This window comes from Cucurbita pepo, chromosome LG01, assembly GCF_002806865.2.
Source record: "Cucurbita pepo subsp. pepo cultivar mu-cu-16 chromosome LG01, ASM280686v2, whole genome shotgun sequence".
NCBI lineage: Eukaryota > Viridiplantae > Streptophyta > Magnoliopsida > Cucurbitales > Cucurbitaceae > Cucurbita > Cucurbita pepo.
In genome coordinates this window covers 19,112,134-19,139,593 of record NC_036638.1, presented here as the reverse complement: position 1 = coordinate 19,139,593, position 27,460 = coordinate 19,112,134, and the positions used below count along the sequence as shown (strand labels likewise).

Genomic DNA, 27,460 nt, shown 5'->3' with positions numbered 1-27,460 from the left:
TTCCTAAATTTTATTAAAATTGTTGCTTTTGTCTTGGACAAATTCATACCCGACCTTAGCTCAGTTGGTAGAGCGGAGGACTGTAGTTGTTGGTGTAACCAATTATCCTTAGGTCGCTGGTTCAAATCCGGCAGGTTGGAAGTTATTATTCTACTTAAAATTTATGCATTGTCTTCCTAAATTGCATTAAAATTGTTGCTTTTGTCTTGGACAAATTCATACCCGACCTTAGCTCAGTTGATAGAGCGGAGGACTGTAGTTGTGATGTAACAGTTAATCCTTAGATGGCTGGTTCAAATCCGGTAGGTCGGAAATTTTAAGTTTTCTACTTTAAAATTTATGTCTTCTTAAATTTAATTAAATCGTTCTTTTGTCTTGGACAAACTCATACCCGACCTTAGCTCAATTGGTAGAGCGGAGGACTGTAGTTGTAATGTAACCGAGTAAGAGGACTGTAGTTGTGATATAACCAATTATCCTTAAGTTATCCTTAGGTAGCTGGTTCAAATCTCTCGCCGATCGGATATTTTAATTTTTCTACTTAAAATCATTGCTTTAGAAAACTCTACTTTTATCGAATACGCAAATAAATTGTGTTCTAAAACTCAATTGTTTGGAGCAAATTTATGACATCAGTTCAGCCATCTCATTGGCGTTCAACTCAGTGAAAAAAGAAAAGAAAAATCTCTCACGCAATTACAAGTTTTTAAAAGCCGACTCCTGTTGCTGAGGAGTCAGTCTGGCCAACAATGCCTTGTTCTGGCAGTGCTCTTGGTCTACAAAGTAGAAGCTCCCATTAGCCTTGAATGTCACAAAAGGACGATTGGTTTCGGGTGGTCGAATATCTGCAAACCGGATTGTTCGAGGAATGTACGTTGCCAGCCACGACATAATCTCGACCTCGAAACTGTCTGAACCTGGTTTCCATCTAATTTTATGAACGTAAGGGCTCACGAACCAGTGAAGCACCCCGGTGGTGGTAGCGCTGAAGAATATTACAGTTGAAGCAACAGCACCTTTCAGGATGACATTCATGTCAGGGGATGTCATGAAGGTTATGACCGGGCCAAGCGACACGGAGAGGCAGCATGTAGATAGAGATAGAAGCTTAACTTTCTTGATGGTCGACGAGATTGGTCCGACATAAGCAACATCCTTTTCATCTTCCTCGCCTTCTTGTCCTCTGCGTGGTCCAATGCTGATCTTGCTTTCATCCTCTCTTGTTGTAGCTTGAGATGCCCATCTCTTCTGAACTGCACTCAGACGCGAAACAAAGCTGCTCGTGCGTCCACAAGTTTTATCGATCAACGCAGATGAACTTTGAAGATGATAACCTGATGCAAAAGAAAACTTACTAATGAGGGTGATAAAGCTCTGTTATAGATTCTAAATTTTCTTGTTTTGGTATCATGTCAAGAACCTAGAACCAGAACAGGTAAGTGAAGCAAATCCAACATAATTAATAAATAAGAGATGGACTGTTAAAGGATAGATATCAACAAGAATTCCTGTGCAGTTACTGCTGTAGATTGAAACAGACAACAAGCGAAGTTAATAGACTACGAACCTACAGAGAAGATAATATCGACCTCGGAGAATTGTTTTCACCTACCTCGTCTCACCTCATTCTAGACATCGATAGGCTGCTTATAAGTTGAGTTCGAAAACCATCATTATTTTAACGAAAATTTCGTGAAACATCTCAATATTAAATTGAAGATTACGGAAACTCTTCCAAGAGTTTGTGAAGATATTCGGTTGTCGTTAGAAAAGGATCGTCAAGTTACCCTCAAGTAAGAGGGCCACATAAACGAGGAAGAGGAGAAAAAATAAGTGACAAAAATGAAGTTTCGCCATAAGCGATGTCATATTTAGCAACAATAAATTTCCTCTGAAAGTTCCCTTTCCAAGATGAAATCTACAGATCGACTTATATTCAAAAGATGAGAGCGACTTCTCCTGTAAAGGTAACTAATTCGAAGCTTCCGAAAGGAAAACCGAACTTTTGCACAAGTGGCAAACCCCCTTCTCTTTTAGCTCTTACAGTAGATTAGAGCTCATCAATTGATTCTAAAATTCTAATAATGAATAGACAAGGAAATCGGAGAAAATCCGCTCGAATAAGGTCGATTCTACCTCCTCCTTCAAACAGAGGTAATCTTCATACGAGTTTTCCAATGAAAATCTTGCACCAAACCCAGTAAGAATATTTTTAGTGCTGAATTTCTTTTAATTTCTCTTTTCAAGAACAAATGAAAGAACTGAGTATCTAAAGAAAGTTGAGTTAATAAACCACCAGAAATACTCGAATAAATTTTGCATTCTTTTAACTATTTGCTTACTTCTTTTATCTTTTCTAACTTGTTGTATCACTTAATTCTTCAGGGCATTAGGTGCACAAAAGGAAAGTTCCCGGGCAACACTAAGGTGAACCCGAGAACGCGATGCAAGACCATCACGTCGAAAGGATGGAACCAAACAAGCTAGCTAGTCATGACAAGCAAGTCTTTCAACCAGATTAGACCAAATACATACTGCGATGAACGAATCATTCCTTATAAGGGTGTCGAAACCTCCCCTAGCATAAGCATTTTAGAATGGGCTAGCTGTGGGCTTTCATGTAGATATTAAATTAAAGACTTGTACAAATACCAGCTCGAGCATACTTCAACTATTAAAACATACATGCACTCTGCCAAGAGATCAAATGTTCGAACATCCAACGATTTTCTTTATAAAAACAAAAAAACAAACAAAAACCTAGTTTCGCAAGAATCCCCAGATTCTATATCCAACAAGTGAACACAGAACTGTTGGTGATAGTGATTCCTAGCGGTAGAAAAGGCAAACTCCCAGCATACATAATTCTTCAGCTAAAATTTATCTCAAATCCGAGATCTAAGATGAGCTTATTCAAGATCCCTCATCTTAGAAGATACGCAAGCAAGTTTCAGGGCATATAATTTCATTAATGGATCGTCTAATCCAAATTTGAAATCATTTCCGAAAACAAAAGAGCAAAAATCATCCATTCTGAACGTATTAAATGGACGCAAGCACGAAATCTTTACATTCTTTACTACACTGAAACCATGAAAACTACCGAATTACAAACTCGAGAAAGAACAAATCTCCTAATTTTCAGAGAGGGATTGAAAAATGGAAGAGGAAAGGAAAACGATACCTGAATGGAGATTTCTCTGCGAGAGATTCTTGGATTGTGATCGTAGCAACTGAAAGAGAGCCGCCCTCGTCATTCTGCAGGAGCAAAAACCTCTTCCCTTACTGGTGTCTGCTTCGAAGCTACAAGATGTAATCTCGCGGTTTTTCTTACAATCTATAATGGGCCACTCGGCCCAATATGGCCCAGTCAAGCCCAATTTAATCCTACAACAAGTATCCAGTAGAATTTTAATTTTTTATTTTAAAAAAATTAGTAAATCATCGTTAATTTATAAGGCTATATAAAATATTTGTTTCAATTTGGATAAATTTATAAACCCAAAATTAAAAAATAATAATAATATTAAATTATCATTCTCCTCCTTTTATTTTAAATTTTATTCAACTTTAATAGGTATACTTGATGTGTACTTTTATTTAATTTTAATTTTAACAAAATTAGATATATAATAAAAATAATAATAATATTTTGCAACACAACCTAAAATTTATAAAATATAAAATAATTTACATTAAAATAAAATTTTGAAAACTTTAACTAGAATCCAATATCAATTTTTTTTGAAAATGAAATCATTAAATTTAAATATTAAAATTACAAAAATTTAAATAAAATTTAAAAATAAGTCAACTAAAATAACATTTAATTAAATAATAATAATCACAGGCATATATAAAAGAAAAGTGTTTATCATTACAAAATAAAGTATAAATAATGAATTCTAGAAGATCACTACGTAATTGTTAAAAATTGCAAGACATTGACAATATTATATATATATATATATATATATGTATGTATATATATATATATGTATGTATATATATATATATATAGTTGTAATTTTATTAATACTCATAAATTAAAAATATTAAATATAGTTTCTAGAAGAAAAAAATTATATATATATATATATATATATATATAATTTAGCATAATTTTTTTTTTTTTTTAATAGAATGCACCTAGTATTATTTATTTATTTATTTAGAAACTCTCTTACCTCCGTTTCTAGAAGGTCTTCGTTTAGGGTACTTGGCAACACGGTTTAGTTCAAAATTCATCTGTGGAAGAACAAAATTAATTAAAAACCATGGCGGATCAAATCCAACCTCCAAGAGGAAGCATCCTCCTCCTTCCTATTTCTCCCTTTATTTAATGCATCTCCAGCAACTCTAACCTCATCTCATCTTTCATTTCACTGTAATTTTCGCAGCAGAAAGAATTTTGCATTTCAATGGCGTCTGTGGAGAACAATTTGGAAGTTTTGGATCTGATCGACGACGATGCAGACGATCTCTCTCTCCGCGATTTTCCAATTCACGAACCAGATGATGTGGATACGCCATGTCGCTCTCCGTCCTACCACGATCTGTTTGAATTCTGCACCGATTTGAAGCAGAGAACAAGTTCCTCATCGCCGCCTAGTGAAATCGTTTTCTGCGGGAAGATATTGGACGCTGGATCTCTATCTCTCCGAGATAAAGATTCTGATGCGGAAGGGCGGAGTTTCCGAAGTAACTCGGAGTTGTTTATGCGAAACCAGAGCTTTCGGTCGAAATCGTTTTCATCGCCTGTAATCGGTGGTTTCGGATATCAGCGGAGTAGTTTGAGGAGGCCGATGGCGTTGATTGGATTAACGAGAACTCCGTCGAGAACAGAACTGAGCGAGATTCGGAGGAGACAGGCTCGGCTGGCACCGGCGCCGATGTTCCGCGTGGTTCCGGGGGAGGCGGCGGCAACTGTTGCCGCCGACGGTACCGGCGGAGAAATGAGTCCATGGAGCCTGATTAGGGCTCTCAGGTATAGGTCGGTTCTGGTTAGAGTGTTGGCTAAGGCGGCTTCTAGTTGTATAGCTCGTGCGTGAGTGAGTCCTGGCTGCTTGGCTTTTCCGATTCGTGGTGTTTAGCTTGGTTTCCCTTCTTTACATTTTTGTAATTATTATTTTATTTCTTATATTTTTGTATAAATTATAGTATTTCATCTGAGAGCATTTTAGATATTTTACACTCAAATTGATTTATAACTCTAAATTATCTCGATGATATAAAAACAATAAGATGTTATCTAGAAGAGTTTTTTTACATTAGTTTTGGATGAAAATTGATTTAAAAAAGAATATTTGAATATTTTTTTTAACTTTTAATATTGTTTAAAAAGTATCAAATTGAATTAATACGCTTTGACTTAAAAAAAAAAAAAAAATTTAACTTTTCTAAAAAAACTGTTAAAAAAATTGGTCAGTGTATTTTTTAAATTTTTTTAGAAAAGTTAATTTTTTTTTTTATATATAATTTTTTATTTTTAAAGAAAAAGTATTTAAAATTGGTAAGTGTATTTTTTTTATTATATTTTTAAAAGTTAAAATTTGTTTTTTTTTTCAATAAAAACTGTTAAAAAATTGGCAAGTGTATTTTTTTTATTTTTTAAAAAAGTTAAAAATTGTTTTTTTTTTTAATAAAAACTGTTAAAAATTGGTAAGTGTATTTTTTTTTTCTTTTTTAAAAAAGTTAAAATTTGTTTTTTTTTTTAATTTTTTTTTAAAGAAAAATTAAAAGTATTTAAAATTGGTAAGTGTATTTATTTTTATTTTTTAAAAAAAGTTAAAATTTGTTTTTTTTTAATGAAAACTGTTAAAAAATTAGTAAGTTTATTTTTTTTTATTTTTTTAAAAAGTTAAAATTTGTTTTTTATTTTTATTTTTTATGTTTAGAGAAAAATTAAAAGTATTTAAAATTGGTAAGTGTATTTATTTTTTATTTTTTTTTTAAAGTTAAAATTTGTTTTTTGTTTATTTTTAATTTTTAAAGAAAAATTAAAAGTTTATTTAATTTTTGTTTTTTTAAGTTTAAGGGTTTTAACTAAAGTTTTGAAAATTAAAAAATATTTTTTATTAAAAGGAAAATTTTGAAACCATTTTGAAAGTTTATTTCTATTTTTTAAATAAAATATTAACATATTTTCAAAATTAATATTAAAAATAGTTTTTTAATTTAGTTTTAAAGTTTAAAAATATTGTAGATTTTTTTAAAAGTTTAGGATATTATTTAAATTTTAAAAAATTCACGATATTTTTGCGATAAAATGTAAAATTAAAAAAAAAAATTCATTAATTTTGTCTTTAAAAAATATTCGTTTTAAAAAACTCCTTATCGGATAATTTCAATTTTGAATATAATTTCTATTATATTAACAATTTATAAATAAATATGTATTAAAATATTTGATTACAGGGAGCTGATCCAAATTTGTATTCCTATCCCTACAAAAAAAAAATAATTTTTTTTATAAAAAATTAAAATGAAAATCAACTCGTCTTCAAACTTCTAATCTTTTAATTAGTGGTATATATTTATATTAATTAGAAAATGGAATTAAAATTAAATTGAGTTCTCTAAAAATATAAATTTTGTCTCGTGTAGAGTAAAAATTCAAATAATATTATTTATTAAAATTTCAATTTCGTCTTANAAAAAAAAAAAAAAAAAAAAAAAAAAAAAAAAAAAAAAAAGAATCAGTTTAAGAGACCAAATTCCCCTTTGGAATCCAAGGTCCGGTTTTTGAGAGCAAGGAGGACTGTTCATATCGAACTAGCGTCTTCTTCTTCTTCCTCGAATCCGTAGGTAATTCTCAAACACTTTAACTCTTCTCTCATCCAGAGCATTGAACTTCGTTATTCCATGTTTTATTGAATGCCTTTGAACACGACTTCCAAATCTCTTCGTTCTAATGTATGGATTTCTATGGATTATTGGACACTGGAAAAGCTAGGATCAATCCATGTGGAACGTATCGCGTTTTTATTATACTCTTGATAGAAGTTAGATTACATAGAAGTAGAGTAGCTCACCATTTAACTTGGGGGTTATTTGCATTGTTTTTTGGAGAAAAATTAGTGCTACGGTAATGCAATAAGAAAATCCAGTTTGTTCTTTACTTTATAATCAATTGCTTCATCCTGTTTCATCAATTGCATGATTTTCTTGCTTGATTTCATATTTATAGTTTGTGATGATTCTTATTTAGTTGCTTAATTCGTTCATCGCGTGTATGAGATTCAAAAGGTAGGGCTAGGGTTCTATCTGCAGTGAGGAAATTTCGCGTTGTTTATTCTTATTTTCTTTAAAAATGGAAAGATTCTGAATAAAAACGGATCTCTGTGAATAATCTCTTTCTAGAAGTTCTAATTTGTTGTTCTTATTATACTCTTCCTAAGATTTGCCTCATCTTATTATTTTTTTGTGTGTAATCTTAAAGAACCATTACGTTTCAATGGGTTTCATGCCGAAAAGCTGCCTTGTTGATCATTTTTACCAAATGTTGTTGTACAGAGTTAGATGGATCCCATGGATGCAGCATTTGCAGATGCCAGTAATTTTGTTGTGGGAGATACTGTTGGTGCAGAAGTGGATGGCTTTAGGCATCAAGTCGATGAGATTTTTCTGAAGGTCGACAAGGTAAAACATGATATACCATTAACCTAAAAGCATTGGCAGACCTAATTATGCAGTTTTACTGTTTGCTAGGTGTTATCAACATAAAATAGATGAAATCTTGGGAATACTTTTGTATTCCTTAAAATACATTTTTAGTATCGTTAATGATTGGGACGAAAACATTGAATTACAATTTAAGAGGTGGCATGATAGCCTCCGTAATTTGACATGTATGACAAGGAAGGGATAGGAACAATTGAGTGGAGGAAAGATTACTATTCATCATGGCAGTAAAATACCACATATGGGCAGATTTCGTCTCATATCTTTATCGAATTTTTAACAACAACAATTACTAGACAGATCATCTAGAATAAGATTCAAATCTTAGGAGTTCTGTTGAATTTCAAACTACTGATGTCAAGTCTAATCACTTTACGTCCCCAAACTATAAGGATTACAAAAATCCTTTTTATCGTCAAGTTCATCAAATCTGAGCTTTCTTTTATCCTTGCAGCTTGAGCAAAACGTGAATGAGATAGAACAGTTCTATTTGACATTGAAAAAGAAGCAGCCAAACGGTAGTAAAGGTAGCTCTGTTGTAAAGGATAAGGATAAGGAAAGACATATTCCAAGTCTTAAAAAGCAGCAGCAAGATGCAGCTCGCAGAGAAGCTGCAGCTGCAAAGAGAATGCAAGAACTCATGCGGCAGTTCGGGACAATTTTGCGTCAGGTTATCAACTCCCTGGCAATTTTTTTTCTTACTCTATTGCTAGTTGTTTGCCTTCATTCGTTTTTGCATGCTATCGCATCATCGGGTGCCTTTCTGATGTTGAACTTTCTGGTTGCTTCTTAAGAAATTCATGCGTTCGCTCATTCACATTGGGGATTGGCTTAGTACTGGCGAACTTGTCATTGCACTAAATTAAGTGTCTTTGTCATCATAAACAATTCTGTTTGATCAAAAGAACTTTGATGATATAATATTACCACTTTGGAGTGGGTTATTTGAAAACGTACTGCTACAGCTGCCACATTTCGACATATTTCTCCCTTGATTTTCAGTTATCACAGCATAAGTGGGCTTGGCCTTTTATGCAGCCAGTGGATGTGGAAGGTCTTCGATTACACGACTATTATGAGGTGAGGTCGATATCCCTATCAAATAAATGTATATTAAATGCTGTATATATTAGTTTTGTGCTGTCCTATGCCTTGAAACTTGAATATCTAGCTTTTTAATTGATATTAGATTCATTTGATACAATAAGGTATTTGGGTTACGCATAACTATATTTTTGGCTGGAGTCCCCGATCTTAGAAATGGAGTATTTGTATCGATCTTGTACACACTTACCTCAAATGTATAAGGCACGAGTATTATAACAAGGGTAGCTTCTTATACGAATAGTCGTGAGCATTGTTTAGCAAACTTTAGCATCATTTAGGTTTTAGAATAATCCTTCAGGTAACATATGTATTGTATTCATTAGGTAATTGACAAGCCAATGGACTTCAGCACAATTAAAAATCAAATGGAGGCTAAGGATGGTACTGGATATAAGAATGTGAGAGAGATATGTTCTGATATGAGATTAGTCTTCAAGAATGCAATGAAATATAATGAAGAGAGAAGTGATGTTCATGTCATGGCCAAGACTTTGCTCGAAAAGTTCGAGGAGAAATGGCTTCAACTTCTGCCTAAAGTCACTGAAGAGGTAACTTGTTTAGTTTGAGAACAGTTCTTAAATGGATCAATATTCCTTATTCAATTCATGGTGCCTGGGAGAGAAAGATGGTTTCATTTGGTTGAAAGAACTGGTAAAATATGGTCGAAATTCTAAAACGATCTCACCTTCCAGGAAAAGAGACGAGAAGAGGAGGAAGCGGAAGCGCTGTTGGATATGCAGCTTGCTCAGGAGGCTGCTCAAGCAAAAATGGCTAGGGACATAAGTAATGAGGTGTGCTGTCTCCTTTTTCCTAGGATTTAGCTATCTTGAGAAAGTTTGTCTGGAGATAGCCTACTTCCTTTGCTTTCCTATTATCTTATATGGGAAAAGCAATAGATTGTTTAAACATGGATAATGAACTGTTTTCAGATTTACGAGGTAGATATGCAACTGGAAGAGCTTCGAGAACTAGTCGTGCAAAACTGCAGGTTCATTCTCTCTTTTGTTATTGCAAACGCAGCTTTCGAAGTTGTTTTCTGGTACAATGATTGGTATAATTGCACAATCACATTACTACATAACTTGTCTCCACACCACAGCTCGGTTCCTTTCTCTAAACTCAAACCGAGACAGGGAGAGCACACCCTCGTTGGACCATATACAATAGGGATGTCAGGCTTATGTGCACAAAGAGAAATACAAGACCGTCTAAGGCACAAAGCCCTTATTCTCCAATCCAAACCTCCCCTCCTACCTATTCCATAGGATATTCAGAATTTGGTCGAGTTGGTCCCTTTTGACGTATTTGAATTTGACTAGCACGAGTTGCACGCCCCCATATAAAACTTTTACCAGTGATATGTCATTATATTTTGTGCTTGAGGTTAATTGGCTTTTGACATTAGAAAATGACTTGCACTCAATAGATAGAGTGGACTGATACCATCAATGTATGGTTCAGAAAAATATCAACTGAAGAAAAGAGAAAGCTTGGAGCAGCCCTCACCAAATTGTCTCCAGAAGATCTCTGCAAAGCGTTGGAGATTGTTGCAGAAACTAACCCAAGTTTTCAAGCCACTGCCGTGGAGGTCGATCTCGATATCGATGCACAGGTTGTAATTTACATTATCGCAATGCGCTACGCTTCCTCGCTCCCTTTGCTCCTTTCGTGTGACTTTTCGATGACGTAACGATTAATTGAGTTTATTGCTGCATCATGTAGAGTGAAACTACCCTGTGGAGGTTAAAGTTTTTCGTTAAGGATGCCCTCGAAGTTCATGCTAAGAGCTCGGCGAGCACGGGCGGTGGCAACAACCAGAACCATACAAACAGCAATAATACCAACAGTAACAGCAAAAGAAAAAAAGAGATTTGCGATGCTATAGCCAGAACAGCCAAGAAAAAACCTAATAAAAAGCCCTCTTCTTGAGATACAATAGCCGATGCCAAAATTTTCCACCTTTGAAGCTGAAGCATCACTGATTTTTTGTTCTTGTGTGTGCACATAGTTAGATTTTGGCTCTTAGTTGCTTGGTTCTTTAGCATGCTGCAAGTGATCAGTGTCTATGTGAAGATCTCATGTCAACAAGATCTTAGTAACAAGCTAACCCCATACATGTCATATTTTTTTTTCTTGTGTAGTTAAGACTTTTCGTCGTTCGTTGTATTCCGAACGGGCAAACTTGCTTTTGAACTGTGAAATTGTCGAGTAAGTTCGAGATCAAATTGATGATGTTATGCTTGAAATCAAATCCGGAGTGTAATAGAGAAATGCTAGCTTCTTTTGGAGTTTACTAACTTCTTAACGCCATAATCTTACACTCGTCATGACCATCTTTTAGGCTATCTCTAATTTGAACATTCTTTTCAATTGTCTTTTTGCTTCATCAAACCTTAAGTGAGGTTCAGGTTCGGGTGAGATATCAATCAAGGCTCCACATTTTTAATTATAACCTAAAAGACCAAATTGATTTCGTGTCAATAGGAACTTAGCCTCACAATTTTATGTCTAACAGGTACACAAAAAAACGTTGAATAAGTTAAGGATCTATGAGATACAAAATTAAAGTGTATGAACATGTTTTATATTTTTTAAGGATATATTACACGCTAACTTGAGTATATCTCAGCTAATTAAAATATATGCTTTCTTCAATCGTGACATTGGAAAATGTATGTCTTCATCTGTACTCTAAGTTTCAATACATTACAATTCTACCTTCGAGTTTTAAGTTTAATTTATATTTAATTTATAAATTTCAAAATAACTTGTTTTTACCTATGTTTTGAGTTTAGAATTAATTAACGAAATTTAATCCGAACAAAAATAAACATTAAATAAAAACTTAACTTAGGAGTAAATATATAGTCATAAAGACCAAATCAAAATTAAATTCAAATTCAACCCAAATTTTTTAAATATAAAAATTTTAAACTAGGAACTAAAGGGAACTATAATAAAAATTTAGGACAAAAGAGTATCTTTATTTATTATTTAAAAAAATCCAGTAAATACAGCGTCGCTAATGGCAATTGCGGGAAGAAATAAAAAAAAAGTTGACGCTATTGAAATCGGTTCGGGGAGCTTCGGGGGCTGGACTGAGTCACTGCACGGACACCGTAGATCGCTCCGCCGGTGTCAACTTCACCGTTCTCAAGCAGCTTGGTAATTCTCTCATTTTCTTCTTCGCTTTTCTACTTGCGAGCTTCAAAATTCTTGAGAAACTGTGCGGATTTCTTCTCCTTTTGCTGGATAGGATTTATTTTGCTTTCAGTTTTGCCGTTTGGTTATTTGGAAAATGTAGCGAACTGCATGTGGCGCACTGTTCTAGTTAGGAAATGGTTGCTTCTCCATAACTTTTGAATCTTGCGAGGGTTTTGAGGATATAAGCGTCGTGCTATCCTGCAAGTTTTGAAAATTGAAAATTGAGCTGAAGTTTTCTTGTTCCTGTAATCTAAGGTTTTGGTTGACTCTTTCTGTTATTGTATTTGGTTTCTTAAGGCTACATGTATGGCATGCTTTTACAAACATATTGCATTCGCTATTTTCTTCCTGGAGCAGCATGTTTAGCCAAGGTCTCGATTTAGGTATGTAGCTTTATCGGTGGAGGTCGGATTAAACCGTATGACGGTTTATTTGTTCATAGAAGTTGTGGTGTTGAGATGATGCTCATATAAGAGGAGTTCAAATGAATCATCTTGTTTTTTGGGACAGAAGGACATCCAGCACAAGATGACGGTGAACGACTACCTGAATTTCTAATACTTCAGAAGTCGTGAGACAAGTACTCCAAGATTGAGTGTTGGTTCTGATTTAGCGGGAAAACATTTCAACCTGCTGGGTAGACAAGGTTGCGTTATTCCCATACTAAAAGTAAGAGTCTAGAACCAAGTTCCTGATGTTACTAAAGAAGTGTAGTTAAAAGTGTACCTCGTTTAAATCAAAATTGATAGCAAGCTCTAGATTTCAATTTTGTTTTTGACCAATCATGTGATGATATTCCCATATGGTGTTGCATAAAAATTCTGATCACGATTGTACAAAATGTAGGTCGTATGGAGAACCCAGGTCTAAATCACCCTCCTGAAGTTAATTCATCGCTGGATGATTTTGTTGAAAGCTCCGCAGAAACTCAAACACCTTCAGCTCAAATTTCTGAACAAGCGAAGCCATTAGATTGCATATACAAAGCCCAATCAGAATCTGATTGTTCCAATAGGCAAAGGCATGAGATTGTGGAAACTTCTGAAACTGAACCGTACAAAACAGAGAAGACCCAGAAGTTAGAAAGTTTTCCTGTTGCTTTATCTGAGACAGAAAAATTTAATAATTCGGAGGGTTTGGAAAAGGTGGCTGATAAGAGCTGTACGGAACAAGCAGAAACTGCCATTCTTAATGTTAAAGAAGCTTCTAACGAGACTTCAATTGATGAGTCTGGATGCAGCAAAATAAAAGGACAAGCTCAAGAGGAAGCTCAAAGTTCAGAGAAGGGTTAGTTTATTTACCTTGCCGTATGCATTTTTGTTATTATTATCTTTCTTAATCAGGATACCAATCAGAGAAGGGTTAGTTTATTTACCTTGCGGTCCGCATTTTTGAATTAATGGATACATGACATTCCTTTGTTTCATCCTGCTTTTGTCTGGCAAGAAAAACAATACACTGAAGAAATGCTGTTGGATGCTAACAGTTGTTGGCAAGTTAGGGGACAATACGCCCATGCTAATGAGACCAAAAGAGAAGTAGAGATTTGCAGGGATGCTGAGATCAGGAAATCGGACAATATAATTTGAAAAGGATGCCAAAAGAGATTTTTCCCTTCGTTTAATATGAATCAGTTGAGTCGAAAATATTAGCAAATTTAGTTTTGATTTGCCAATAAAATATTGGATCATTTACATTGTAACACCAACCTTTTGTTGGTTTGTTTCCTTTGGTGACAAAAAAGAAGTGATTAGGAGTCTTCTGTTCCAATTACCGGAGAAGGACACTATCATCTAATTACTAATGTGTTCAATTTTGTTTGCTGCAATTACTGTGGGTGCAATGCTCAATGGATCGAGGTGTAAATGCTGTATTCGAGGTTGAGTTCAAACTATACAAGTCAACTACCTGGAGTATTAAATGTTCTAGAAGTTTTTTCGGTGTCAAATATTGTAGTATGAGTCGGTTGCTGGGATGCGCGTAAACAGGCATGTAGCTCACAGTTTTGCTGCTCCTGTTGTCGAAGTGTACTCATTATTATCTTCTATTACTTCTTTCCATCACAGGTGGTGACTTAGATGCATCCATAACACATGAGAAGGAAATATTGTCAACAAAGGTTGTTGAAGGTGCAAAAAACATAAAGCCTGTGAGTAATTTTGCATTGCTTGCTTCGTTGCATTTTAGCATGGGTAATATTTATTTTGACCTTATTTCTGCATTTCTAAGCTTTCTGCAAGATTCAGGAAATTTAATACGTCCTGGTCACTTCTTTGATTTGTACAACTGATGTGGACTCGTTGTGTTTCCCAAAGTACTTGTAAATATTTTCAAATGTTAGCTCTTGGACTTGATATCAGAAGTTGCTTTCTTTTTTCCTTTGCCTCTTATTTCAATTTAATACGTCCTGCCTTCTCTTTGGTTTTTGAACCGAAGCTCCAAGACCCATCATGCTTTAGTACACCTACTTTTAAAGAATGTTGTTAGTTGTGAAGGACAAGTAATTGACAACGCTTTGTAGCAACTAATGTTGTATAAAAGTCATCATAATTTTTTAACTCATTCATAAATATTCTCACTGGTAGTTATCCTGTTAGATAAAAGATGTGACAATGAGTTTTTCCATGGAGCATTGCAGTGATTTACCATGGACTGAATTTGGTTGAATAGAAGGCTATGTTTTACTTCCCATGTCTTCAGCATCCTATTTAAGGGTCAGCAATTTTGTTGGGAGTACTAAGGTGCATTAACTTTCAGGAAAGTGCTGAAGTCAAACGCAAGAATCCAAAGCGGACATTTAAGACAGAAAAGGAATTTCTTGAATTTACTTTAAAGTATCACCAAGTTCTTACAGAAAGAGATGCAGGCAAGTATAGATGTGAACTTTGACAAGTTTTATTGTTTCAATTGTCTGATTTTCAAGTTCTTTTGAAATTTATTCCAGATGATGATGTATGTTGGTTATTCGTTGGTCTTTAACAACAAATTGAGCACTATACCTACAAGATAGTGTGAAGTTAGAAGTATGAACTTTGATTGCAATTAGATTGTTTGGATGTCTGTCAACTGTTTTAAAAAGACAACAAAGATTTCTCAATTTTAATGCAAATTCTAAGCTAAGTGAGCCTCTTTTTCATGTTTTTACTTTCTTTTCATATAGCTTCAGTGAAGCTTCTGGGTTCAGCCTTTTGTTGGAAATGGAAGTTTTCTTTCTTATCTGACCTATGGGCAATGAATGGACTTGCTTCTGTATTTTCAATAAGAATGTCTACCTATTTGTTGTAGCAGACTGAAGATAATCCACACTGCTGCACTTTAGATCAGTCTTATTTTTTGCTACTGCAGAGTTTTTTTCTTTTTTCTTTGTCTTTGCATATGCTATATTACAGTAAAACCACCTATGTTCAATTATTTGGAGGTCAATAAAACTTTGTAGGAGTTAATAGTTCTTTATTTTATTTGGGCAAAAGATTTGGACATGCTTATAGCATGATAACATTATCTCATCTATCATCTCTCTCTTCGGAAATTTTTCTTCTGTCCTTGCATTATTCAAATTGGTTTGCATTTTCAATGATACTTAATTTGGGAATTGCATGCTACGGATTTGTAATGTCATCATCTCCTATCACAGCTATTGTTGTCCGGGACCGGTTGGAGTCACTATGCAGGGAGTTGCAGCGTCAAAACAAAATGCTAATGGTATGATCTACAGCTTTTATCCATATATATGTTCATTACAATTCTAGCCTTGGTTATTTATTTATTTTTGGTGGTTCTTAACATTGATTTGTACTTGAATTCATTTCAATTTAGTTATAGTATTTCCACAAATCTATAAATTTGGTCTCAAATGTTAATTTTTTTTTTTTTTTTTTTTTTTTTTTTTTTTTTTTTTTTNTTTTTTTTTGTTTTTTTTTTTGTTAAATTGTTATGAGAGAGCTAATAACTAATATGACACTTCGACGTATGTATATATAAAAATTGAGGTTCCGGTTGATGTGTATGGTATTGACTGGGTATTTATGTCAGTATGTGTCTCAATGCTTCTTGATCTGTCACCAGTTTTATCTGAATTCCATTGTATACCTGTTTTCTTCTCCGTTCAATCATCTCTATCGTTACTTTTTTTCTATATAAGTTACCTTCTAATAAATAATAATATCTACGCAAATGAAACATAGGATGAATGCAAACGGGTCTCAACTGAGGGACAGAGCCTGAGAACAGAATTATCAGTCAAGTTTCAGGATGCAATCAAGGTATGATTTTGTGCGAGTAACTTGATTATAAACTGTAAAACAATTAAAGATATAATGGGTTTTATATCTACATTTCCTCCAGTAGGTGAGAATTGTTTAATTAATTTGAGGGAACAATTGCAAGTTCTGATCTTCTTGTTTTGAAAATAAATCGCTATTTGTCCTTTCTCCTTTCCAATTACCTATTCATAGAGCTGATAGCGTTTCCTGTCAAACAGAATGATAATGATAAAACTAAATTTAAGGATGCATGTAAATTGTTTGATGAAACTTAACAGGCAAATCTATACTTGGGTTAAGTAAATCAGGGCTCCTCTCTCTGTGCTTGTTATTATTTATTATTATATTGCTCGTGTTTATTATTTGACAGGATGTTAGCATTAAGCTAGAAGAGCAAAAGGATGAATGCCTTGCCCAGCTGAAAGAGAATGAAACGTAAGATGAAGTTCATTTTATGCTAAAATAGTTAAAATAGACAAGTATTTTTGTTTTTGCATCTTACTTGTGTGAAGGCTAACCTTGAATACCGTGTACCCAGGCATGAACTACTATGAGTGCATGCCATGCTACCATTTTCTAGAAGTAAAAATGGTGTTTGATATTATCTTTAGGAAGTAACTTTGCCTCAATACCTTTTTTTTTTTAAAAGGGACGCATCTTCCATAATACTGAGAATTGTAGAGGTGTCTATAAAAACTGAACTGCTTGAGAGAATCTTTGTAGACTCAAAGGACCAAATGCCCCGATCTCTTTGCCGATGGTGTAAACGATGGGGAGAGGATCTGGGATAACAACAATAGCTCTTCTAAGTTTGCATACATACCCAACCATTCGAGTGATCCCCAAACTTGCCAAAAATCTTGTGCTACAGGGCTCTAGACTGGCAGAACCATTTGTTCATAAGAGCAACATTCTTAGTCATTTGATAATTTCTCCTCCCTTATCCATGGACCTCTCCTTGCACTTATCTTTGAGCAAGTAGTATACGTTACTTTCTTAAGTAAACAATATCAATATGTTAGATTTTCCCATTAAACGTTGTTTGAATAGTTAATTGAGGACTTGAATTATAAAAATAACATTTCTTTCTTTTGGTTCTCCAAATTTTTTGTATATATCCAGCTTAAGGAATAAACTGAAGCAACTAATTGACCAGTTTGCTCTTTCCGAACAGCAATTTGCACAGAAGGTAAAGTTTACACTTCTGTGGCTGAAGTCAGTACTCCTTGCATGTTTAACTATTTATTTTGTGAGGCCGAATTGATTCATAATGTTTTGTACATGAACAAACAGTTGAAGCAGAAAACACTAGAACTTCAGATTGCTGATCTGAAAACTAAGCAATGTGAGGAGAAACTGATTCAGGAACAATCTCAAATGAAATCATATGCAGAGCAAATTTCACAATTATTAGCAACAGAAAAAAATCTGCGTTTACAACTAACAGCTGATGGAGAAAAGTTTCAACAATTCCAAGTAGGGCTTGAGTTTGGTAGTGATCTTTTAAATTAATTTAGAAACATATTTCATATAAATGAATTTTTTCTAATGATATTACGTTACGTCATTTATGGAATGACTTACCAAGTTAACCTAAGCTTAGTTTATGTACTGATTAATGTTACAGGATGCATTATTAAAAAGCAATGAGGTATTTGAAACCTTCAAACAAGAAATTGAGAAGGTAAACTCTTCTTCCCCCACTCACCTCTCTCTCTCTCTCTCTCTCTCTCTCTCTAAAGAGGGGTAAAGGTCCCCAAAGGCTTTCTTGTTGCACGATACACTTGATTAAACTACTATCTACTTGTGCTCTTCTCTCCTCAATTGTTTAGTCTGTCTCTCTTTTTATGTATATAGATGACAAAATCCATCAAGGAACTCAAGAAGGAAAATTCATTCTTGAAGAGCAAATGTGAGAAATCAGACGTTACTCTTATTGAGCTTCTTGATGAGGTATACCTACACTCGCTATAATTTTATTGTATATTTGTTTGGCAACATCAAACAGTAATTCCTTGTTTCAAAAACAGTTGTTTGTCTCTATTTAAAAAAAATAATGGTTGGGTGGCTGGTAGAGATTAAAGTGAGTGTGCACCTGAAAATACTATTAATCGCAAGTTCGTGATTTAGGAAGAAAAATGGCATTAGTTCTAAAGTACGAGACGGGCCATTTTAAAAGAAAAAGCATTTAAAAGATAACTATCCAAATAAATGTTTGTTGTATTATTGTTCTTAAAAGTAAATGGGACCATATTGCAAACAAGCCTTACGCTTCATCTTATGCTTGTTTTGCTTTCATCTTAATTTATGCAGATATAAACTCAATATCATAAATGCATGTACCTTATTGCCTTATTGAGTGGGCATGTTGCCATTTCTGGAAACCGCATGTCACATTGTTATTCCAAAGTAGTTGTTTCATCTGTAGTTATTTGTGTCAACTTAAGCGTAACTTATTAACTCATTAAGCGCTAATAATCTTTTGTTAAAGTTACATATTTGAATCGCTAATAATCTGTTTTAAACATACATATTTGAATCTCTACGGTCTTTGGTTTGAACTATAACAAATTCAGACATTTGTCATTGACATTCCCTATTCATTAGTCAAATGATGTGCTTCACATAGCTGTACAACAGACTAGAGTCAGATTTATGTGAACTAAATCACTATGTAGACTAGGCTCTCGCTGTCCTAAGCGGTATTTTGGAAGGCACCGTGAGGCGTGTGTGTAGGTCTAGCGCCTTGCCTTTACGGTTTTTCTTCTTTATTAGTTAAAAACTAGAACCATGCTGTCTCTTCCTTATGTATGTTCTTATATATAGTGCATCTCACAAAAAAAAAAAAAAAAACGGTATGCACTTTTTTTGGCGCATTGCACCTATTATGTCTCTGGAGAGGCTATTGCACCTTAGAGCTTTAAAAAACTTTGGTCCTGCATTTTAAGTGCACTTAAGAGCTTAATCAGTCTTTACATTACTGTAGTATTGTATTTTGAGTTAAATTCTGGTTGAGCAGCGGGAAGGCTTGAAGAAACAGCTGGAGAAAACCAAGAATCAGAAAGAAAAGCTCGAATCGTTGTGTCGATCGCTTCAGGCCGAAAGGAAACAAAGTTCCATGGGAAGCAACAGCTCTGATTCAACTTCAGTGTGAAGCCTTAACTTATTCTGTTAAAATATGAAATTTCCTGAGAGGATTTCAATACATAACTCTTACATTGCAACTTGACTGTCTTCAAGCTGAGCAAATAGTTATTTTGTGATTTTAAGATTACCATGTCCATGTCCATGTCCATTGTTGTCAGCTTTTCTAGGATTAAAACTGATTTTTCTTGCCAAAGGAAGAACTCTTGTTTCCAATGATCACTGGATAGTTATTATTTTATCGTTATGGCGTCGAGCTATTTTTTCGCATAACCTCTCCTACAGTATCGTCACTGTTGTAGAATTTAATCACCAAGTTCGAGATGGATTGGTGTGGTGCTGTGAACCATCCTGAAAGAGGGGTGCTTTCGAGAATGCGGACACATGTGGTGCATGGCTGCCGGCAGCTCGTGTTGTAAGGTGTTGGATTAAGCCCAACAGCCTACCAATGCATAAATGTTTCGACTCAAATCCTTTTTTAAAGATAAATGAGATGTTTTAGACTAAAATTTTCAAGGCTTTTAATTAGCAAATTATCCGATTAAGACTTTTAGACGTTGGACCCACTTTTCTAATTCTAGGATAATGAAAGGATAAATGAGACTTGCAAATTTGACTCTAGTGCCATTTCTTATATGGAATATAGAAGCGATGTCAAGATATCGACATTCATTCGTTGTTTTCAATATACTTCCTTATAAGCTGATTTACTAACCAATTTTATAACTATTCGATTTTTGAAAATTGTACTCGTTTTTTCGTCCTTTCCCTAAATCAGTTTCATCTTTTATTTAAAAAAAGAACATATAAGATTTTAGAAACAAAAATTTGAAAATTAGGTCTTCCTTTATATGACGCGATAATAGACCTAAAGCCACATATTTAAAATTTACAAACATAATTAAAATATATAATCTTAAGAAATTAAACTCATAATNAAAAAAAAAAAAAAAAAAAAAAAAAAAAAAAAAAAAAAAAAAAAAAAAAAAAAAAAAAAAAAAAAAAAAAAAAAAAAAAAAAAAAAAAAAAAAAAAGAATCCAGGTGTGGCATATTGAGGTGGACCCCACTCTCCGGGCTTCCGGCATTGCAATTCGTCCATATAATCCAAATCTTGGAACCGAGGTTAGTTACGGAAAATGCCTTTCTAACCAAAACCGTTTGTCCCATTTCCTTTCAATTTTTTTCACTTCCGTAGACGTATCATTGCTTTCCTTCTTCTTCTTCCTGCTCTCTCTTCTGCAATGGACGGCGACGACAAACCCATCGACCGTGGCAGTTCCAGAAAACTCCACAGCAATAGCAGCACCGTCGCCGGAACCGACTTTTTGGAGACGAACAAGGCGGACAGAGCAATGTGGCTCTTGAAATGCCCGCAAGTTGTAACTCGCGCCCTTTCCAATTCGCCGGATGATCCTTCTCGTCCGGTCGCTAAGGTCATTGTTTCTGTTGATCCTCTGCAGTCGAATGATGACGATGATTCTTCATCTACTGAGGTATATAATGTCATCTTGCTATGGCGTTTTTGGTTTTGGATTGGGGGCTCTCTTCTTACTGTATTGTGTGATTTTTTGCGTTTCTTACTTTCTTTTGCATGTTTTCCATTTTAGATTGCCTTGTTCATTGCTTCTTGTTTTCGTACTGTCTTTATCTTAGGGCTTTCTGTTTGCTTCTGTGCATGCATTTGCCGTTCTTTTAGTTTATAATTTCTTTTCATTGATTACTCAGTTTAATCTTTTTGTTCCTTCCTTATTTCACTGATTACGGAAACTTTTATTCTTTGTTAAAGTTTCATTGCCGTGTGGTTAGCCTAAATTGCTTTCTCACTGTTGCGTTCTCGTGATGCTTTCTGTGAATGGGGTCCTTCTGGTTTACATGCTTGGTTTCTTAACAATCATATGTATTTAATTTGGACTGCTATTTTTAGAGCACAGGGGATCAGGAATTTATGGAGATTGGTAAAAATAAAGTAATTTAGTGGTAGTGTTTTATCACTTTCTACTGACTAAAGGATTTGTACAGGATGTTGTTGGTTATCACTGTTGGTCCCCATTTTCTCGTGTTTAACCCGCCCTGAGCCCATGACTGAATGGTTTGGGTCCATGCTTTCCGTCACAAATCTTCCTTGTCTTTTCTTCCATATTTTTTTTAGCCACACTTTGATGTCTATAGTGCCTGGTGATGAGGCAAAGGGTCCAATGTGTTTCCAAATTAAAAACTTCAAATGTTTCCCGACACCGACCTTGTATTCCTAAAGTTATTTGTTGACTAATAAAAAATTGTGACTTTTTTATTCAAATTCAACTTTATGTAAGTTCTACAAGTTTTCTCACAACCAGATGTTATAGGCTCATGTGATTGTCCCATAAACTTAGTTGAGATGTTTGTTAGTAGACACGGTTGTTGTGAAATGCTAAGAAAAAAATATCTTGAATGAGTAACAATAGAATCTTTAGATTGTGAAATGCTGTATGTTCCCAAACTATGTCACTGTTTAGAATTTATTTAGAGCTTTGAATTGGTGAGAGAATTTTTTGCTGTTGATCTCTGGTTTATTAGCGTGTTAGATAAGAAGATGCTGTGTAATTGTTGTGACTTGTACATGGTTTTAGTTAAAAATTACTAGACCTTTGGTTTGGCCATGTGCAAGGAGGCTCAGGTACCTTTTAGTAAGAAAATAGTTTTTTTCATCACAATTTGACTAAGTTTACCATAATACTATGACAGATTACCTATTTGTAATGCTAGCCATGTCATGTTTATGACTTTCTCTTTGCTTTTAAATTATTTTCTTGCAAGGCACATTTCCAAGATGGTTCTTAGTTATTTCTCCTTTAATAAATTGTGGAGTTATTTGTCATAGAAGATGAATACTTTATCCATGAAGTGAAAACTAATCCATATGTTGCTGAGAGCGCCTTTCAGGGCTTTGGCCTTCCAATTGTGATACAATCTTTTACTACAATTATCTCTAAAGAATGTTTACTCACAGCTCCTGTAATGGTTCTATTATTTTTATTATTATTTAATAACTCAAGCACACCAAGGTACAACCTATAGAAACAATCTTATTCCAATAAGGTCGTCGTAATGGTTCTATTATTCGTCCTAACAGACTGTCGATTTACTTACCTTTTTAACCCTTCTTGTAGATTTTCTGATTTGTAAATGCAAGAAACTTTATCTGTTATTTCAAAGTTGAGCTTAAGTTTTTTTTCTCAAGCAAGGGTACTTACACTGGTTATTAGTTATACTAGAAGTGAAATTAGAGATGAATTATTTCAGCATCTGTTTGCTTTATTTCTTCAGCTTACAATGCCTCTATGATTTTAGTTTACCATGGAATTGGCTGACACCGACTCTGGAAAAGCATTAAGAGCCTACTCATTGAATATGTCCACAGATTTCATTCCGATGTCTGTATTTTCTGAGTCAGCACAAGGTTGGTTTATGTCGCTCTGGCCTGCTTATTAAAAACTGACCGATGAATATGATGCCTTCAAATGTTTACTTGTCAGTTGGATGAACTATTACTCTGATTTTGATATGAGATTCAATTGATATAATTTGTTCTACTGTTATTGGCATCTTCATTAATCTTGGATGTGAATATCTATTTTTATTTACTTTGACTATATGTGTGCCAGTAATTATTTTCAAAATTGTCTATTCAATATTAATTTTATGGTAGTAAACATCATGAGTTTGATAGTCAACAATGGTTGAATTGTTGCTATTATCTCTTTCAAATATATTTTAATTAGGAAGCTTTATAAAATTCCTAGGTTTGGGCATGAGAGATATCTTAATACGCTTCTTGCTGGTTATTTATATAGTGTGACCATTGTTCAAAAAGAAAAAGAAAAGTTCACAATGTGGGAGTTAGTATGAGAGACAGTTTCTTTAGATTAATCTGACTACAACAAGTTCATTAGGCTTCTGTTGTACTTCCCAATTAGGTGAGATGAAGCTTGTTTGCTTATATTTCCCTCCAAGTTCTATCCCTTTCTGTGTCCTTTCTCTCATCAATCCTCTTTAATTCCTTTTCTGTCCAACATCTGGTGTATTGAGATGGGGTAGTTGATCTCGATGCACATATTTTATCTGATGAAAACTAAAACATGTTTTCAGCAGTAAGAGATGGAGTAAATGATCTCAAAGCACTTGTTGATCAAATTCTGCAGAAAAGATTTGTCTTTGCATACGAACAGGGTTCTTAAGTATTTTCTGTCTTGACATTTATATGTTCGTTCCAGCTTTTTACATTGAGATTCTGTAATGTTAGCAGAGGAGATTTACATTGATTGAGTTATAGTATAGAGAACTTCTATTCAAATTTCCACCATCTTGATCTTTATCTTCAAATTTCTGCTTATTTACTGGACAAACAAATAAAACTGATAAGTTCTGTGTGCTATAGAGACTTCAAGAAATCTAGAGCAGCTATAACTTCTATTTTTCATCTTGAAATATTGAAATTCTCTGTGTTCAAAGACTTTCAGAAATTTAGAGCAGCTATAACTTTTTTTTATTCTTTGAACTTATTCAACATTATTTTAGATCATTACTACAGAATATCTGCCTTATGGTATCAATTCTTCTTTCAATTTAGGGAAGTTTACTGTTGAAGGAAAAATACTGAACAAATTTGACATGAAGCCGCATGATCAAAATCTTGATAGTTACGGGAAACTCTGTCGTGAAAGAACTCACAAGTCTATGACCAAAAGCAGACAGATTCAGGTCTCCTTTGTAACTTTCTATGCAACGTACTTGGGTGTTTGGTTATTTCTTTTATGATCTTCTGGTTCAAATTTCCAAACATTCCATACAGGTGATTGATCATGTCACAGGAGGACATATGAGGCCAATGCCAGGGATGGACGTGTTGTCATTTGGAGCTGCAGTACTTATACTACTTTCTTTTCTACATTGTTTCATATATTCTCATTGTCAAGTTCAACTATATCTATCTAACCTCATAGTCAGGCGGAAGCTTGTTCAAATGCTTCCAAGAATTATTTTTTACTATTTGTGTGAACAAATGTGGTATAGGAGAAGAAGAAGGTGGTGAGCAAGGGATCGGAAAATAAGAGGCTGAGGAAGGAGCGTGGCGAATTGGAGAAGATCATTTTTAGGCTCTTTGAAAGACAGCCATATTGGACCTCAAAACAATTGATTCAAGAGACCGATCAACCTGAAGTAAGCTTTATCTTGAATTTGCACACCCATCTAATACTAAGTTTGCACCTATAGTTTATCACCTGGTTTTTACCTCATCGAAATGAATCATTTGTTTTTTTCCTTGTGCATCATTTCAGAGCATGTTTATAAATATACATTAATCTGTCAACAATCGATTTAGAGACAACCATATTGGACATAATACAACCAATATGATAATTTGTCAACTACAAGTTCATTTTTAGTCTCTTTGAAAGACAACCATATTGGACATCAAAACAGTTGTTTCGAGAGACCGATCGACCTGAAATAAGATTTATCTTGAACTGGCACACATGATGAATGCTAATTTTGCACGTTTAGTTTATCATCTGACTTAGAGACAACCATATTGGACATAATACAACCAATATGATAATTTGTCAACTACAAGTTCATTTTTAGTCTCTTTGAAAGACAACCATATTGGACATCAAAACAGTTGTTTCGAGAGACCGATCGACCTGAAATAAGATTTATCTTGAACTGGCACACATGATGAATGCTAATTTTGCACGTTTAGTTTATCATCTGACTTAGAGACAACCATATTGGACATAAGACAACCAATATGATAATTTGTCAACTACAAGTTCATTTTTAGTCTCTTTGAAAGACAACCATATTGGACATCAAAACCGTTGACTCGAGAGACCGACCAACCCGAAATAAGATTTATCTTGAATTGGCACACCTCATGAATGCTCATCTGATTTTTGCAGCAATATATGAAAGAAATCCTTAAAGATCTCTGTGTCTACAACAACAAGGGCGTTCACCAAGGAACATATGAGCTGAAGCCAGAGTACAAGGAAACATGTGAGGAAACGAAACCTCGATAGGTCGGTTGGTTCAATGATTTTGGTATTTGACTGTCCATTTAGTGCAAGATTTGTGTGTTTTCCTTGGTGTTTCTTTTAGTATAGTATAGGATAGGCTTTTAGGTGATTATTTCGTATTGTCGAATTTGTAGAACTCATTAGTGTAAGCACTGGAGTTTTGTAGAGATGTGAATCCATCCATCATCGGTTTCCTGGTTGCTTTCATTTGTACATAGTGATGCCAGTTAGTTGCTTTTGATCACAGCTTTTGTTAAAAACTTCTCTTGTTATTTGTAAGTATTGATTGGATTCAGTTTCTTCTTAAACTTGAACTCATAGGATTTCATCATCTTATTTCTATTTACTTTCTTTTTTATAAAAAATTATTTTGACTTCTTAGGTACCCATCTGAAATCAAATTCAAATCTCGAAAACCGACATGTCGTTTTTTAAAGAAAAATACTTTTGAATTTCAAGTATAAATATGGTTTAACATTGTTTGATTATTATTATTTTTAACCACACTTAATTGCCCATTTCAGTATAATTTTGTAGATAAAACATTAAATTATACTAAAAATTTAATGATCTTTAAATTATTGGACTAATAATCTAGATTCAACTATACTTAAAAAAATATATATAAATTATTTATTATCTATCACTGTTATAGATTATAGTCAATTTGTGCATAACGTTCTTATATAATAAATATTGGCTTATTTTTATTTTGAATAAAAAAAAAGTAAAGGTAAAGGGAGAGAAATAAAAAAAAAGGAAGAAAAAAATCTTGAAAGTTGAGAAATAATAGTCAAGTAAATGAGAGGGAGGAATAATTAATAAATTAAATTAAATTAAATTAAACAAAAAGGAAGTGAAACAGATTAAAGTTCAGCATTCCCTTATTTACTTCTATCTTTTGAATTCAAATAAATAAATAAAAATAAAAATATTATTTTTATTCTATTTTAGTCTTTATATTTTCAATAAATTTTAATATATTTTAGTCTTTTTATTTTCAAATTATTTTAAATTAATTTAAAGTTAGTAAAAAATTAATGTGGAGTGTTTTCTTTCATATAATAGAAAAAACAATAATTAACCTAATAATAATAATTGAGAGGGAGACCAGGGGGGAGTACTTCCAAGTTCAGGCTGGGCAGAGGAAGAGTTGCATTTAAAGCGCGTGAAGCGCGTGGCGAGTGGGCCCACAATGAGGGAACCTAAAGCCCATTTCGGCAGCAAGAAAAAAACAAAGGAGGCAGCTGCAAAGCGTTGACCAAAATTAGGTCGTGGACGCCCGCCATACGCCACGCCTCTTTCCCAAAATTTCCCTATTAAAATTACCAATTTCTCCCTCCCTCTTTCACAACTCCAACCAAGGCGTGTGTCTTGCACGGCGTCGTTTCATCTCTCTCTCTCTCTCTCCGCTCTGTTCTGCAACAAAAACAAAAAAGAAAAATCGAAAGCATTTCTCTTTTCTACTCCATCTCTGCCTTCACCTACCTATTNCTACAACAACAAGGGCGTTCACCAAGGAACATATGAGCTGAAGCCAGAGTACAAGGAAACATGTGAGGAAACGAAACCTCGATAGGTCGGTTGGTTCAATGATTTTGGTATTTGACTGTCCATTTAGTGCAAGATTTGTGTGTTTTCCTTGGTGTTTCTTTTAGTATAGTATAGGATAGGCTTTTAGGTGATTATTTCGTATTGTCGAATTTGTAGAACTCATTAGTGTAAGCACTGGAGTTTTGTAGAGATGTGAATCCATCCATCATCGGTTTCCTGGTTGCTTTCATTTGTACATAGTGATGCCAGTTAGTTGCTTTTGATCACAGCTTTTGTTAAAAACTTCTCTTGTTATTTGTAAGTATTGATTGGATTCAGTTTCTTCTTAAACTTGAACTCATAGGATTTCATCATCTTATTTCTATTTACTTTCTTTTTTATAAAAAATTATTTTGACTTCTTAGGTACCCATCTGAAATCAAATTCAAATCTCGAAAACCGACATG

The 27,460-nt window shown here is 34.0% G+C and overlaps 4 protein-coding genes and 2 non-coding genes across 9 annotated transcripts; 5 read left to right on the top strand and 1 right to left on the bottom strand.

Moving 5' to 3' along the window:
• Positions 1 to 49: 49 nt before the first annotated feature.
• TRNAY-GUA lies at positions 50 to 140 on the top strand. Its single transcript is given in 2 exon segments — positions 50 to 86; positions 105 to 140. It is a non-coding gene; the product is annotated as a tRNA-Tyr (tRNA).
• Positions 141 to 222: 82 nt separating this feature from the next.
• TRNAY-GUA lies at positions 223 to 312 on the top strand. The gene is given in 2 exon segments: positions 223 to 259; positions 277 to 312. It is a non-coding gene; the product is annotated as a tRNA-Tyr (tRNA).
• Positions 313 to 573: 261 nt separating this feature from the next.
• Positions 574 to 3,326, bottom strand: LOC111805469. The gene is made up of 2 exons (XM_023690578.1): positions 3,185 to 3,326; positions 574 to 1,334 (listed from the first exon to the last, which is right to left on the bottom strand). The coding sequence occupies exons 1-2, from the start codon at positions 3,255 to 3,257 to the stop codon at positions 697 to 699; spliced, it is 711 nt and encodes a 236-aa protein (XP_023546346.1). The 5' UTR covers positions 3,258 to 3,326; the 3' UTR covers positions 574 to 696.
• A 3,381-nt stretch (positions 3,327 to 6,707) lies between these two features.
• Positions 6,708 to 11,041, top strand: LOC111795395 (transcription factor GTE6-like). Of its 2 annotated transcripts, none has more exons than XM_023677807.1 (9): positions 6,708 to 6,807; positions 7,516 to 7,641; positions 8,138 to 8,353; positions 8,686 to 8,763; positions 9,114 to 9,338; positions 9,483 to 9,581; positions 9,720 to 9,778; positions 10,252 to 10,402; positions 10,513 to 11,041. In XM_023677807.1, the coding sequence occupies exons 2-9, from the start codon at positions 7,522 to 7,524 to the stop codon at positions 10,717 to 10,719; spliced, it is 1,155 nt and encodes a 384-aa protein (XP_023533575.1). In that variant the 5' UTR covers positions 6,708 to 6,807; positions 7,516 to 7,521; the 3' UTR covers positions 10,720 to 11,041. The 2 variants fall into 2 exon arrangements, with proteins under 2 accessions (XP_023533575.1, XP_023533582.1); XM_023677814.1 differs by having other exon boundaries at positions 6,720 to 6,803; positions 10,513 to 10,719.
• A 773-nt stretch (positions 11,042 to 11,814) lies between these two features.
• Positions 11,815 to 19,645, top strand: LOC111795385 (beta-taxilin). Of its 2 annotated transcripts, XM_023677793.1 has the most exons (13): positions 11,815 to 11,955; positions 12,505 to 12,663; positions 12,841 to 13,281; positions 14,061 to 14,143; positions 14,752 to 14,860; positions 15,629 to 15,696; positions 16,179 to 16,256; positions 16,627 to 16,691; positions 17,379 to 17,445; positions 17,550 to 17,732; positions 17,884 to 17,940; positions 18,114 to 18,209; positions 19,276 to 19,645. In XM_023677793.1, the coding sequence occupies exons 3-13, from the start codon at positions 12,846 to 12,848 to the stop codon at positions 19,408 to 19,410; spliced, it is 1,377 nt and encodes a 458-aa protein (XP_023533561.1). In that variant the 5' UTR covers positions 11,815 to 11,955; positions 12,505 to 12,663; positions 12,841 to 12,845; the 3' UTR covers positions 19,411 to 19,645. The 2 variants fall into 2 exon arrangements, with proteins under 2 accessions (XP_023533561.1, XP_023533553.1); XM_023677785.1 differs by lacking the exon at positions 12,505 to 12,663.
• Positions 19,646 to 20,544: 899 nt separating this feature from the next.
• On the top strand, positions 20,545 to 27,280 carry LOC111802780 (general transcription factor IIF subunit 2-like). 2 transcript variants are annotated; one of them, XM_023687257.1, is made up of 7 exons: positions 20,545 to 20,894; positions 22,732 to 22,840; positions 24,011 to 24,141; positions 24,233 to 24,304; positions 24,454 to 24,600; positions 25,344 to 25,404; positions 26,981 to 27,280. In XM_023687257.1, exons 1-7 carry the CDS (start codon positions 20,643 to 20,645, stop codon positions 27,037 to 27,039), a joined length of 831 nt encoding a protein of 276 aa, XP_023543025.1. In that variant the 5' UTR covers positions 20,545 to 20,642; the 3' UTR covers positions 27,040 to 27,280. The 2 variants fall into 2 exon arrangements, with proteins under 2 accessions (XP_023543025.1, XP_023543024.1); XM_023687256.1 differs by lacking the exon at positions 26,981 to 27,280 and having other exon boundaries at positions 25,344 to 25,704.
• The last annotated feature ends 180 nt before the right edge of the window (positions 27,281 to 27,460 follow it).